This window comes from Rattus norvegicus, chromosome 4, assembly GCF_021556685.1.
Source record: "Rattus norvegicus strain SHRSP/BbbUtx chromosome 4, alternate assembly SHRSP_T2T, whole genome shotgun sequence".
NCBI lineage: Eukaryota > Metazoa > Chordata > Mammalia > Rodentia > Muridae > Rattus > Rattus norvegicus.
Window position 1 is genome coordinate 158,533,829 of NC_141537.1, and position 15,318 is coordinate 158,549,146.

Sequence of the window (15,318 nt, forward strand, 5' to 3'; positions counted from 1 at the left end):
TATGGCTTTTACTATGTTTAGGTATGGGCCTTGAATTCCTATTCTTTCCAGGACGTTTATCATGAAGGGGTGTTGAATTTTGTCAAATGCTTTCTCAGCATCTAATGAAATGATCATGTGGTTCTGTTCTTTCAGTTTGTTTATGTAATGGATCACGTTGATGGTTTTCCGTATATTAAACCATCCCTGCATGCCTGGGATGAAGCCTACTTGATCATGGTGGATGATTGCTTTGATGTGCTCTTGAATTCGGTTTGCCAGAATTTTATTGAGTATTTTTGCGTCGACATTCATAAGGGAAATTGGTCTGAATTTCTCTTTCTTTGTTGTGTCTTTGTGTGGTTTAGGTATAAGAGTAATTGTGGCTTCGTAGAAGTAATTCGGTAGGGCTCCATCTGTTTCAATTTTGTGGAATAGTTTGGATAATATTGGTATGAGGTCTTCTATGAAGGTTTGATAGAATTCTGCACTAAACCCGTCTGGACCTGGGCTCTTTTTGGTTGGGAGACCTTTAATGACTGCTTCTATTTCCTTAGGAGTTATGGGGTTGTTTAACTGGTTTATCTGTTCCTGATTTAACTTCGATACCTGGTATCTGTCTAGGAAATTGTCCATTTCCTGAAGATTTTCAAATTTTGTTGAATATAGGTTTTTATAGTAAGATCTGATGATTTTTTGAATTTCCTCCGAATCTGTAGTTATGTCTCCCTTTTCATTTCTGATTTTGTTAATTTGGACACACTCTCTGTGTCCTCTCGTTAGTCTGGCTAAGGGTTTATCTATCTTGTTGATTTTCTCAAAGAACCAACTTTTGGTTCTGTTGATTCTTTCTATGGTCCTTTTTGTTTCTACTTGGTTGATTTCAGCTCTGAGTTTGATTACTTCCTGCCTTCTACTTTTCCTGGGTGTATTTGCTTCTTTTTGTTCTAGAGCTTTTAGGTGTGCTGTCAAGCTGCTGACATATGCTCTTTCCTGTTTCTTTCTGCAGGCACTCAGCGCTATGAGTTTTCCTCTTAGCACAGCTTTCATTGTGTCCCATAAGTTTGGGTATGTTGTACCTTCATTTTCATTAAATTCTAAAAAGTTTTTAATTTCTTTCTTTATTTCTTCCTTGACCAGGTTATCATTGAGTAGAGCATTGTTCAATTTCCACGTATATGTGGGCATTCTTCCCTTATTGTTATTGAAGACCAGTTTTAGGCCGTGGTGGTCCGATAGCACGCATGGGATTATTTCTATCTTTCTGTACCTGTTGAGGCCCGTTTTTTGACCAATTATATGGTCAATTTTGGAGAAAGTACCATGAGGAGCTGAGAAGAAGGTATATCCTTTTGCTTTAGGATAGAATGTTCTATAAATATCCGTTAAGTCCATTTGGCTCATGACTTCTCTTAGTCTGTCGACATCACTGTTTAATTTCTGTTTCCATGATCTGTCCATTGATGAGAGTGGGATGTTGAAATCTCCCACTATTATTGTGTGAGGTGCAATGTGTGTTTTGAGCTTTAGTAAGGTTTCTTTTACGTATGTAGGTGCCCTTGTATTTGGGGCATAGATATTTAGGATTGAGAGTTCATCTTGGTTGATTTTTCCTTTGATGAATATGAAGTGTCCTTCCTTATCTTTTTTGATGACTTTTAATTGAAAATTGATTTTATTTGATATTAGAATGGCTACTCCAGCTTGCTTCTTCTGACCATTTGCTTGGAAAGTTGTTTTCCAGCCTTTCACTCTGAGGTAGTGTCTGTCTTTGTCTCTGAGGTGTGTTTCCTGTAGGCAGCAGAATGCAGGGTCCTCGTTGCATATCCAGTTTGTTAATCTATGTCTTTTTATTGGGGAGTTGAGGCCATTGATATTGAGAGATATTAAGGAATAGTGATTATTGCTTCCCGTTATATTCATATTTGGATGTGAGGTTATGTTTGTGTGCTTTCATTCTCTTTGTTTTGTTGCCAAGACGATTAGTTTCTTGCTTCTTCTAGGGTATAGCTTGCCTCCTTATGTTGGGCTTTACCATTTATTATCCTTTGTAGTGCTGGATTTGTAGAAACATATTGTGTAAATTTGGTTTTGTCATGGAATATCTTGGTCTCTCCATCAATGTTAATTGAGAGTTTTGCAGGATACAGTAACCTGGGCTGGCATTTGTGTTCTCTTAGGGTCTGTATGACATCAGTCCAGGATCTTCTGGCCTTCATAGTTTCTGGCGAGAAGTCTGGTGTGATTCTGATAGGTCTCCCTTTATATGTTACTTGACCTTTTTCCCTTACTGCTTTTAATGTTCTTTCTTTATTTTGTGCGTTTGGTGTTTTGACAATTATGTGACGGGAGGTGTTTCTTTTCTGGTCCAATCTATTTGGAGTTCTGTAGGCTTCTTGTGTGTCTATGGGTATCTCTTTTTTTAGGTTAGGGAAGTTTTCTTCTATGATTTTGTTGAAGATATTTACTGGTCCTTTGAGCTGGGAGTCTTCACTCTCTTCTATACCTATTATCCTTAGGTTTGATCTTCTCATTGAGTCCTGGATTTCCTGTATGTTTTGGACCAGTAGCTTTTTGCGCTTTACATTATCTTTGACAGTTGAGTCAATGATTTCTATGGAATCTTCTGCTCCTGAGATTCTCTCTTCAATCTCTTGTATTCTGTTGGTGAAGCTTGTATCTACAGCTCCTTGTCTCTCCTTTTGGTTTTCTATATCCAGGGTTGTTTCCATGTGTTCTTTCTTGATTGCTTCCTTTTCCATTTTTAATTCCTTCAACTCTTTGATTGTGTTTTCCTGGAATTCTTTCAGGGATTTTTGCGATTCCTCTCTGTAGGCTTCTACTTGTTTATTAATGTTTTCCTGTGTTTCCCTAAGTGTGTTCATGTCTTTCTTGAAGTCCTCCAGCATCATGATCAAATATGATTTTGAAACTAGATCTTGCTTATCTGGTGTGTTTGGATATTCCATGTTTGTTTTGGTGGGAGAATTGGGCTCCGATGATGGCATGTAGTCTTGGTTTCTGTTGCTTGGGTTCCTGCGCTTGCCTCTCGCCATCAGATTATCTCTAGTGTTACTTTGTTCTGCTATTTCTGACAGTGGCTAGACTGTCCTATAAGCCTGTGTGTCAGGAGTGCTGTAGACCTGTTTTCCTCTCTTTCAGTCAGTTCTGGGGACAGAGTGTTCTTCTTTCGGGCGTGTAGTTTTTCCTCTCTACAGGTCTTCAGCTGTTCCTGTGGGCCTGTGTCTTGAGTTCACCAGGCAGCTTTCTTGCAGCAGAAAATTTGCTCTTACCTGTGGTCCCGAGGCTCAGGTTCGCTCGTGGGGTGCTGCCCAGGGGCTCTCTGCAGTGGCAGCAACCAGGAAGACCTGTGCCGCCCCTTCCGGGAGCTTCAGTGCACCAGGGTTCCAGATGGTCTTTGGCTTTTTCCTCTGGCGTCCGAGATGTGTGTGCAGGGAGCAGTCTCTTCTGGTTTCCCAGGCTTGTCTGCCTCTCTGAAGGTTTAGCTCTCCCTCCCACGGGATTTGGGTGCAGAGAACTGTTTATCTGGTCTGTTTCCTTCAGGGTCCGGCGCTGTCTCTGGCAGGGGTCCTGCCGCTCCTGGGCCTTCTCCCACGGGAGCCCAGAGGCCTTATACAGTTTCCTCTTGGGCCAGGGATGTGGGCAGGGGTGAGCAGTGTTGGTGGTCTCTTCTGCTCTGCAGCCTCAGGAGTGCCCACCTGACCAGGCGGTTGGGTCTCTCTCTCACTGGGTCTGGGAGCAGAGAGCTGCTGCCCATCTGTTCCAATTTTGTGGAATAGTTTGGATAGTATTGGTATGAGGTCTTCTATGAAGGTCTGACATAATTCTGCACTGAACCTGTCTGGATCTGGGCTCTTTTTGGTTGGGAGACCTTTAATGACCAGTTCTATTTTCTTAGGAGTTATGGGGTGGTTTAAATGGTTTATCTGTTCCTGATTTAACTTCGGTACCTAGTATTTGTCTAGGAAATTGTCCATTTCCTGCAGATTTTCAAGTTTTGTTGAGTATAGCCTTTTGTAGTAGGATCTTATGATTTTTTTAAATTTCCTCTGATTCTGTAGTTATGTCTCCCTTTTCATTTCTGATTTTGTTAATGTAGATGCAGTCTCTGTGTCCTCTCGTTAGTCTGGCTAAGGGTTTATCTATCTTGTTGATTTTCTCAAAGAACCACCTTTTGGTTTTTTGATTCTTCGTATGGTTCTTTTTGTTTCTACTTGGTTGATTTCAGCTCTGAGTTTGATTATTTCCTGCCTTCTACTACTCCTGGGTGTATTTGCTTCCTTTTGTTCTAGAGCTTGTAGGTGTGCTGTCAAGCTGCTGATATATGCTCTCTCCTGTTTCTTTCTGCAGGCACTCAGATCTATGAGATTTCCTATTACCACAGCTTACATTGTGTCCCATATGTTTGGGTATGTTGTACCTTCATTTACATTAAATTCTAAGAAGTCTTTAATTTCTTTATTTCTTCCTTGACCAGGTTATCATTGAGTTGAGTATTGTTCAACTTTCACGTATATGTGGGCTTTCTTCCTTTATTGTTATTGAAGACCAGCTTTAACCGGTTGTGGTCTGATAGGACACATGGTATTATTTCTATCTTTCTGTATCTGATGAGGCCTGTTTTATGACCAATTACATGGTCAATTTTGAAGAAAGTACCATGACGTGGTGAGAAGAAGGTATATCCTTTTGTTTTAGGATACAATGTTCTATAAATAACTCTTAAGTCCATTTGGTTCATGACTTCTCTTAGTCTGTCTACGTCTCTGTTTAATTTCTGTTTCCATGGTCAGTCCATTGATGAGAGTGGGGTGTTGAAATCACCTACTATTATTGTTTGAGGTGCAATGTGTGCTTTGAGCTTCAGTAAGGTTTATTTTTTGCATGTAGGTGCTCTTGTATTTGGAGCATAGATATTTAGGATTGAGAGTTCATCTTAGTGGATTGAATATGAAGTGTCCTTCCTTATCTTTTTTGGTTACTTTTGTTTGAAAATCGATTTTATTCAATATTAGAATGGCTACTCCAGCTTGCTTCTTCAGACCATTTTCTTGGAAAATTGTTTTTCAGCCTTTCACTCTGAGGTAGTGTCTGTCTTTATCTCTGAGGTAAAATATTGGGTCCTCATTGTGTATCCAGTTTGTTCATCTATTTTTGTTTAATTGGGGCATTGAGACCATTGATGTTGAAAGATATTAAGGAATAGTGATTGTTGCTTCCTGTATATTCATATTTGGATGTGAGATCATGTTTTTGTGCTTTTCTTCTCTTTGTTTTGTTGCCAAGATGATTAGTTTGTTGCTTTTTCTATGGTGTAGCTTGCCTCCTTATGTTGGGCTTTACCATTTATTATCCTTTGTCACACTGGATTTGTAGAAAGATATTGTGTAAATTTGGTTTTGTCATGGAACATCTTGCTTTTTCCATCTATGTTAATTGAGAGTTTTGCAGGATACAGTAACCTTGCCTGGCATTTGTGTTCTCTTAGGGTCTGTATGATATCTGTCCAGGATCTTCTCACTTTCATTGTCCACGGTAAGAAGTCTGGTGTGATTCTGATACGTCTGCCTTTATATGTTACTTGACCTTTTTCCTTTACTGCTTTTAATATTCTTTCTTTGTTTTGTGCCTTTGGTATTTTGACTATTATGTGACAGGAGGATTTTCTTTTCTGGTCCAATCTATTTGGAGTTCTGTAGGCTTCTTGTATGTTTATGGGGATCCCTTTCTTTAGGTTAGGGAAGTTTTCTTCTATGATTTTGTTGAAGATATTTACTGGTCCTTTGAGCTGGGAGTCTTCATTCTCTTCTATACCTATTATTCTTAGGTTTGATCTTCTCATTGAGTCCTGGATTTCCTGTATGCTTTGGATCAGTAGCTTTTTCCGTTTTACATTATCTTTGACTGCTGTGTCTATGACTTCTATGGAATCTTCTGCTCCTGAGATTCTCTCTTCTATCTCTTGTATTCTGTTGGTGATGCTTTTATCTGCGGCTCCTTGTCTCTTACTTTGGTTTTCTATATCCAGGGTTGTTTCCCTGTGTCCTTTCTTTATTGCTTCTATTTCCCTTTTTAATTCCTTCACCTGTTTGAGTGTGTTTTCCTGGAATTCTTTCAGGGATTTTTCTGATTCCTCTCTGTAGGCTTCTACCTGTTTATTTATGTTTTCCAGTGTTTCTCTAAGGGAGTTCTTCATGCCTTTCTTGAAGTCCTCCAGCATCATGATCAAATGTGATTTTAAATCTAGATCTTGCTTTTCTGGTGTATTTGGATATTCAGTGTTTGCTTTGGTGGGAGAATTGAACTCCGATGATGCCATGTAGTCTTGGTTTCTGTTGCTTGGGTTTCTGTGCTTGCTTCTCTCCATCAAGGTGTTTCTGGTGTTACTTTGTTCTGCTATTTCTGACAGTGGCTAGACCGTCCTATATGCCTGTGTGTCAGGAGTGCTGTAGATCTGTTTTCCTGTTTTCTTTCAGCCAGTTATGTGAACAGAGTGTTCTGCTTTCGAGCATGTATTCTTTCCTTTCTACTGGTCTTCAGCTCTTCCTGTGGGCCTGTGTCTGAGTCTACCAGGCAGGTAGCTTGGAACAGAAAAGTTGGCTTTACCTGTGGTCCCACTGCTCAAATTGATCATGGTGGGCTGCTTTTGAGTTCTCGGTGAGGGCAGCAACCAGGAGGTCCTTTCCTGGAGCCCACATGCACTGGGGTCCAAGGTGGCTTTAGGTGTTTTCCTGTGGATTCAGAAATGTGGGCAGAGTGTAGTCTCTTCTGGCTCCCCAGGCATGTCTGCCCCTCTGAAGGTTTAGCTCTCCTTCCCACGGGATTTGTGTGCAGAGAACTGTTGACCCATTCCCTTCAGGTTGGTGCGGTGTCTGGACTGCTGTGTCTCTCTTCTTTTGCGTTTATTGCGAGATTACTCTCTTTATTTTTCTGTGGTGTAGTTTCCCTCCTTGTGTTGGAGTTTTCCATATATTATCCTTTGTAGGGCTGGATTTGTGGAAAGGTACTGTGTAAATTAGCTTTCATCTTGCAATATCTTGGTTTTTCCATCTATGTCAATGGCAAGCTTTGCTGGATATAGTAGCCTGGGCTGACATTTTTGTTCTTAGGGTCTGTATGACATCTATCCAGGATTTTCTAGCTTTCATAGTCTCTGTTGAGAAGTCTGTGTAATTCTGTTACATGTTACTTGACCTTTTTCTTTTATTCCTTTTAGTATTCTGTCTTTTTATTGTAAATTTCATGTTTTGATTATTATGTGACAGAAGGAATTTCGTTTCTCCTCTAATCTGTTTGGAGTTCTGTAGACCTCTTGTATGTCAATGCGTATCTCTTTCTTTAGGTTAAAGAAGTTTTCTTCTATAATTTTGTTTAAGATAATTACTGGTCCTTTAAGTTGGGAATCTTCATTTTCTTCTATACCTAATTCCATAGATTTGGTCTTCTCGTTGTGTCCTGTAATTCTTGGATGTTTTGGGTTAGGAGATTTTTACTTTTTACATTTTCTTTGACTATTTTATCAATGCTTTCTATGGTATCTTATGCCCCTGAGATTCTCTCTCCTATCTTTTGTATTCTGTTGGGTAATCTATGTCTCCTGATGTCTTTCCTAGGTTTTCCATCTCCAAGGTTGTCTCCTTTGTGATTTCTTTATTTTTTCTATTTCACTTTTTAGATCCTCAGTGATTTTGTTCACTTCCTTCACTTGTTTGGTTTGGTTTTCCTGTGATTCTTTAAGGGATTTTTTTTTTGGTGTGTGTGTGTGTTTCCTCTTTAAGGATGTCTCCTCGCTTACCTGTGTTCTTCTGTATTTCTTTAAGGGATTTATTTACCTCCTTCTTAAAGTCCTCTAACAACATCATGAGATACGATTTTAAATACAAATTTTGTTTTGCTGATGTGTTGGATTTTCGGAATTTGTTGTGGTGGGAGAACTGTATTCTGATGATGCCATATAGCCTTGGTTTCTTTTGGTTAGGTTCTTGTCCTCGCTTCTTGCCATATGGTCATCTCTGTTAGTTGTCCTTGCTGTCTCTTACTGCAGCTTGTCCTTCCTGTGAGCACATGAGCTTATGAGCCTGAGAGCCTTTGAGCCTGTGAGCCTGTTAGCCTGTGAGCCTGTGATCCTATGATCCTTCGAGCCTGTGAACTTGTTATTTTAGGATTGAGGGGGCTCCTGGGAGACCAACTTTCTCAGGGCACATTTTGGGTCTTATAGCTGTTGGACAACCCCAGCTCTGGGAGCAGATGGAGACTGGGTCCTGTCCTAGCCCAACCTGAGGCTCTGGAGTCTTGTATACTTCTGGCCAATCTCTCTTTGGATTGTTAATGAAAAGAATGCGGGAATCCCACTTGTGAGTTAGGGGCTTAGGATTAAGAGCACTGTTGGCAGACCAGCTCTCTGCTTGCAGGTTCCTAGAGCTGTGGGGAAGCCCAGCTCTGGGTGCAGATGGAGACCTGAAGGGCCTTTTCCAAAGCCTCACTGCAGCTCTTGTGCCCCATGCATTCTCAGCTTTTCTCTCCTTGGACAGTCAATGGATAGAAAATAGGGTCCCACATGTAGACTGTGGGCTTTGGAGGGAGAGCACTCATTGCACACCAGGTTTTGTGTGCAAGGCTCCTTACTGCTTTTAATATCTTTCTTTGTTTAGTGCATGTCTTAGTCAGGGTTTTCTAGAGTCACAGAACTTATGGGTAGTCTATATACAGTAAGAGAATATGTTGATGAGTTACAGACTATAGTCCAACTCAGCAGTTGCTGTGAATGAAACTCCAAGCATCTCATAGTGGCTCAGTGCCACAAGACAGGCAGGCAAAAAAAAAAAAAACAAAAAAGATAGCCTTTTACTTCTTCCAAAGTCCTTATGTAAATCTCCAGCAGAAGGTATGTCCCAGATTAAAGGTATGTACCACCATTCCTGGATCTGGGACTTTCTTTGTCCCAGATGACCTTGAAGTCAGAGATCTTCTTGCCTTAAGCTCCTGGGATTCATAGCCTCAAGATCTCTGTACCAAGATCCAGGTTAGAAACTTGTATCTCCCAGCCTCAAGATTAGGATCAAAGGTGAGTCTTCCAAGTCTGGATTGAAGTTCATTTCAGATATAGTCAAGTTGACAACCAGGAATAGCCACTACAGTACATTTGGTCTTTTGACTATTATGTGATGGGACGAATTTCTTTTCTGGTCGAATCTATTTGGAGTTCTGTAAACTTCTTGTCTGTTTATGGGCATTTCTTTCTTTAGGTTAGGGAAGTTTTCTACTATAATTTTGCTGAAGATATTTACTGACGCTTTAAGTTGGGAATCTTTACTCTCTTCTATATCTACTATCCTTAGGCTCAATCTCATTGGCTTCTGGATTTTCTGGAAGATTTGTGTTAGGAGCTTTTTGTGTTTTTTATTTTGTTGTGTCAATGTTTTTTATGGTATCTTGTGCCCCTGAGGTTCTTTCTTCCACCTCTTGTATTCTGTTGGTGATGCTTTGTTCTATGACTCCTGTTCTCTTTCATAAGCTTTTCATCTCCATAGTTGCCTTATTTTTTGATTTCTTTATTGTTTCTATTTCCATTTTTAGATCCTGGATGGCTTTGTTCAATTTCTTCACCTGTTTGGTTGTGTTATCCTGTATTTCTTTAAGGGATTTATTTATGTTCTTCTTAAAGTCCTCTAACATCATCAAGAGGTGATTTTAAACCAGAATCTTGCTTTTCCGGTGTGTTGGGTATCCAGGACTTGCTAGGGTGAGAGAACTGGGTTCTGATAATGCCAAGTAGCGTTGGTTTCTGTTCATTACGTTCTTGTACTTCCTTCTCACTATCTGGTTATCTCTGCAGTTAGCTTGTCTTGCAGTTTGTGATAATGGCTTGACCCTCCTATAAGCATGTGTGTCATATCTCCTGGGAGACCAGCTCTCTCCTGTCAGAATTTGGGTACCAAGAGCTCTGGTACAGGGTCAGCTCCAGGAGTAGACCTATTTGCAACATTTTTTCTATCTTTATTAATTTGATTATTTCTTATTTACATTTCGATTGTTATTCTCCTTCCAGATTTCCGGGCCAACATCCCCCAATCCTCCCTCTCACCTTCTCTATGGATGTTCCCTTCCCCATCCTCCCCCCATTACTGCCCTCCCCCCAACAATCAGGGTCACTGGGGGTTCAGTCTTGGCAGGACCAAGGGCTTCCCCTTTGACTGGTGCTCTTACTAGGCTATTCATTGCTACCTATGAGGTTGGAGCCCAGGGTCAGTCCATGTATAATCTTTGGGTAGTGGCTTAGTCCCTGGCAGCTCTGGTTGGTTGGCATTGTTATTGGGGTCTCAAGCCTCTTCAAGCTCTTTCAGTCCTTTCTAAGATTCCTTCAACGGGGGTCCCGTTCTCAGTTCAGTGGTTTAATGATGGCATTCACTTATGTATTTGCTGTATTCTGGCTGTGTCTCTCAGGAGAGATCTATATCCATTTAATGAATTATTTTCTTTATCATTAATTATATGTCTCCTGTCAGAATATTGCTGTCATGATCTGTGTTACACACACACACACACACACACACACACACACACATATATATATATATATACATATATATATATATCTTTTACTTTTATTCATTGGAAACCCCAATTATTGTGTGTTATGTCCTGAGAGTTTGGATGTCTTTTATACACTGTTCACTGGTTTTCCTGATAGTACTCCAGAAGTACAAATGTGCCTTGACATTAAGGCCACAGGACTTGGGTTTCTTGGTACCTGAAGGGTAATGTGCTCCTGCTCTATCTGGGAGAACCTTGGAGTCCCAGCTTCCATGTGGTTTCTGCACACAAACAGCTTTTAAATGACTTTATTACATTGCACATACATTTCCTTCTTCCTACAAAGGTAAAGTCTGGAGCTGTTGTCCAAAGGATTGGAAGCCATTTGGCTCCCACTGCTACTTTACAACTGACTTCGTGGCAAATTGGAATGAGAGTAAGGAGAAATGCTCCCACATGGGTGCTCATCTGTTGGTGATCCACAGCCAGGAAGAGCAGGTACACTCTGGAAGAGACTGGGACCTGGGCCTGGCATGTTGTCTGTCTGTTTCTACTATGATAGGGTTTTGTTGATGCCATGTTGGTGCTGTGAGAGAAGGCTTTACAGCAGATAGGCAGGAATGATTGCTTCAGCCTTTGCCTTCTACACCTTTGTCTCTCTTAAGTGGAACTAAACCACTTCCAAAAATCCATGGAATCCAAAATGCAATACACAAAGCTGGAGGTAAGGGCAAAATGCTTCTGCTTGAAGGACCATTTTGTGGTTTCTGCATTTTAATTCTTCCTGTAGAATTAACTGCCTAACAGAGAAGGGAACAGGGAAACAGGATCACACCTTGAGGGTCACAATTAGCCATGAGAAACAAAATAGCTGAGGTTTGAATGAAGAATGTTTAGATGTGCAGAATTCTCTCTCGCACAACTGTCAAAAGTGGTGCTGGTTGCTTCATGAAATTCTTAGACAAATGGATGGAACTAGAAAATATAATCCTGAGTGAGTAACCCAATCACAAAAGTATACACATGGTATGCACTCACTGATAAGTGGATATTAGCCCTAAAGCTTGGAATACCCAAGGTACAATTCACAGACCACATAAAGCTCAAGAAGGAGGAAGACCAAAGTATGGATACTCCAGACCTTCTTAGAAGGGAGAAGAAAAATACTCAAAGGAGGAATTATAGAGACAAAGTATGGAGTAGAGACTGACGTAAAGGCCATCCAGAAACTGCCCAACCTTGAGAGTCATCTCAAATACAGACACCAAATCCAGACAATATTGCAGATGCTAAGAAGTGCATGCTGACAGGAGCCTGATATACCTGTCTTCTGACAAGGTCTGACAGCAAATACAAACGTGGATGCTCAAAGCCAACTATTGAACTTAGAACAGGGTCCCTAATGGAGGAGTTAGATAAAGGACTGAAGGAGATGAAGGGGTTTGCAACCTCATAAAAAGAACAATGATATCAACCAACCAGACCCTCTTGGACTCTCAGGGACTAAACCAGCATCCCAAGAGTACACAGGGATGGACATATGGCTTCTGCCACGTATATAGCAGAGAATATGGCTTGTTGGGCATCAATGGGAATAGAAGCCCTTGGTACTGTGAAGGCTTGATGCCCCAGTGTAGGGGAATATCGGGCCAGGAGGTGGAGGGAGTGGGTGAGTGGGTGAGGGAACACCATCACTGAAGCAGGGGGAAGGCGGTATGGGACATTGAATTTCTGGAGGTGAAAACTGGAAAGGGGAGATTATTTATAATGTAAATAAAAATGTCCAATAAAAGAAAAACAATGAAAAAAAACGGTGTTGGTGAAAAAAGGAGGGGAGTGAGTCTCAGATGAGTAATGAGGGTGATCATATACAGAGATTGTTTCCAGTGTTGTTAAACATTAATGATGATTTCAACTGTGTCCTGGTCATCCAGAGAAGACATTTACTGGTGAGATGTGAGGGAGATATGTACTCCTGGGGGGTGGTGGTGGTATCTCCTATTCCTTGATCCTTTGTTTCCCATCTCTGTTTAACCAGAAATAATTAGTCAAAATACCACAGTATACCTCTAAAATGTAAAATTTTTATATATTAATCTAAAATTAAAAAATATTTAAGGGCCTAGATAGAGTTGAAGTAGAATTTGATTATTGTGTATTTCCATATGTGTATAATACTGAACCCTATAGTTTTGTATCATTAAAATACTTTTAAAAGATCTTAGAAAAAATTCTATGACAGAAAAAGTAGTGCTTAGTCTATTCTGAAAGCTATATCTTTCTTTCCTCTTAGGATTTCATCAACGGGATCCTAGACACTCGTTGGGGTTATTTTACAGGACTTTCAGATCAAGGCCAGAATCAATGGCAATGGATTGATCAGACACCATACAATGAGAGTGTCACGTGAGTCTAGACTTACATAGGGGAATCTTGAGTCCTGTATGCATGAGGAAACCTTTAGGTGTTCCAGCTGTCAGTTATGAAGCAAAAATATCCCCCTCCTGTTGTAACTGCTGGGATGGAGTAACTTTTACTCTCCCATGCACTCATCACAGTAGTCCTTTGAGATAGTACAGGTAGAGATGAGGGAATTGAATTTGAAGGTTGTAGATGAGAATTATCCAACAAAGTCTCTAGATTCATTTTATTTTGCATTCAGTCTCTCATCTACACCTTTAAAATTAGGATTAAATTTATTCTTATTCATATGTATATACACATATTTTTTGAGTGTCTGCTCTGTTTGTATTTTGGGTATTGTTTGAGGCCATAATAAGGTATTGGGTCCTCTAGAGGTGAGATTACTAGTTGTAAGACTTGTAAAAAAAGTTTGCAGGTGAGTGCTGGGAAGAGAACTCTCAGATTTTCCAAAAAAAAAGAAACCAGCAAGCATAATTAATATCTGAGCTACATCTCCAGCTGTCACTTACATCTTTATAAGACAAATTGATGCCAAGTTCATAACTGATTATTTCTTATAAATCAAAGCTCCTCAATCTGATATAGTGTTTCATATTTATGTAATGATTTAAATATCCTTAATATCTTAGTATGTTGCTACATTCTGTTATGAAATCTCATGTGAGAAATATGTAATGTGTTATGTTTTAAAACAAAATCCCAAATGTTTGCTTTTACCAATGAAGATTCAGGAGCCAGATGCTGGGATTAAAGCCTGCTAGCTCACAGTGGTAGAGGAGGCAATTACCTTACTGCTCGGCTGATGCCACAGAAGGAAAATAACTTTTCTTCTCCACATTGTCTTAAATACCCTACAAACTTAACATCCCTCCTTTCTATTTTCTGGCCTTCTCTCAATTCACCCTCCAGACTTCCTCTCACTCTCTATGGTACTTTCTTATGTTCACTTCCTGTCACTGGTTGCTTCCTTTGCCTCTTGACCTATGGTTGACCTTATTTAATATTGGTAACAGAAAGATCTTGGATTAAAGATGTGTGCTAGCACTGAGCCACACTGCAACAACCTGTTTATATAAACTGAAAGCTCTGGATTAAAGGCTGAGCCATACCACAGATAGAAACAGGTTTTTCCAGTTTATAAATCTGGGGTTCACAATGTGATCAAATTACCTGCAACAATAATGAGGCTTTTGTTTTCAATTTTCAGAGAAGAAAACTAGGACTCCAGAGTTTTAGATTATTTGTTCTTGATGACAGAAATAAGTAGATTATCTAAAGATTTGAAGTACTTCTTTAGTCTTTAAAGTAGTTCCATTGTATAATGGGAAAACTCCATTAAAACATGAGAGTAAGGAGAGTCCTTTTCAACATCTAAATAAGTATAGTGGGTTGACTCTCCCCTTGTACTAAGATTTGAACTAGTTCCGCAGTGTCTAAAATAATTCCACCATAAAATGAAAAGAAAGTTAATTGAAATATGAAAATAAGAGGAGACATTTTTACCACATGAGTAATCACTATGTGTTGATTGTCCTCTACTACCAAGATCTAGGGATGAAGAAATTGTATCCTCTGGGATGTGTGCTGGAAGAACAGTTGAGTAACAAGCTAAGAGAACTCTGAGTGCTGTGAGCCTGTTAACCAGGAAAATATGAGATATAGGTGATGGAGAACACTTGATTTGTACATTCTTGAATCTGATTTCCATAAATTTCAACCTTATCCTCAAGCTTGCTTCCTCCTTTTAAGCATTATTGTAGGAAACACCCTGATGCTCTTTCTTCCCTTTCAGATTCTGGCATGAAGATGAGCCCAACAATGACTATGAAAAATGTGTTGAAATAAATCATCATAAGGATATTGGATGGGGCTGGAATGATGTCGTCTGCAGTAGTGAACATAAGTCAATTTGTCAGGTGAAGAAAATATACTTATGACTTACATGTCCTCCATGGCTGTGGGATTGCATTGTGATCTACCAGTACACAGATATCTGGGAAGTTGTAAATGTAGAAGAGATGTCTGGAGAATATAAATAAGCAGGAAATAGTTACACATATGAAAACTCTGGCCCACATATATACTTGTATATTTATTTACTTTTTAATAAAATCAGTTTGTATGAGAATTTTCTGTTTCTCAGAGACTATCCTGATACCCATTTGGGCACATATGTAGTTTTTCTGCGAACTTTCCAAGATTTCATTTACTCACGCCATTGTATGATACATTTTCTCATTTATTTGTTTTTCTGTATTAACCCACCTTTGGAATTCTTGCCATGAAATTGAGAAGTAAAACTACATATATTTAATTTGTAGTGTCTTCATTGATAAATATTTACTGTGAAATATCTAAAGC

At 39.7% G+C, this 15,318-nt stretch overlaps 1 protein-coding gene across 1 annotated transcript in view; it reads left to right on the forward strand.

Annotated features, from left to right (window-relative positions):
- Nucleotides 1-14,952, forward strand: part of Clec4b2 (C-type lectin domain family 4, member B2) — a 34,375-nt gene extending 19,423 nt beyond the window's left edge. Inside the window, 3 exon segments of the mRNA NM_001005896.2 lie at nucleotides 10,880-11,031; nucleotides 12,827-12,939; nucleotides 14,750-14,952. Of these exon segments, the coding sequence (NP_001005896.2) occupies nucleotides 10,880-11,031; nucleotides 12,827-12,939; nucleotides 14,750-14,894 (410 nt within the window). The 3' untranslated portion in view covers nucleotides 14,895-14,952.
- The last annotated feature ends 366 nt before the right edge of the window (nucleotides 14,953-15,318 follow it).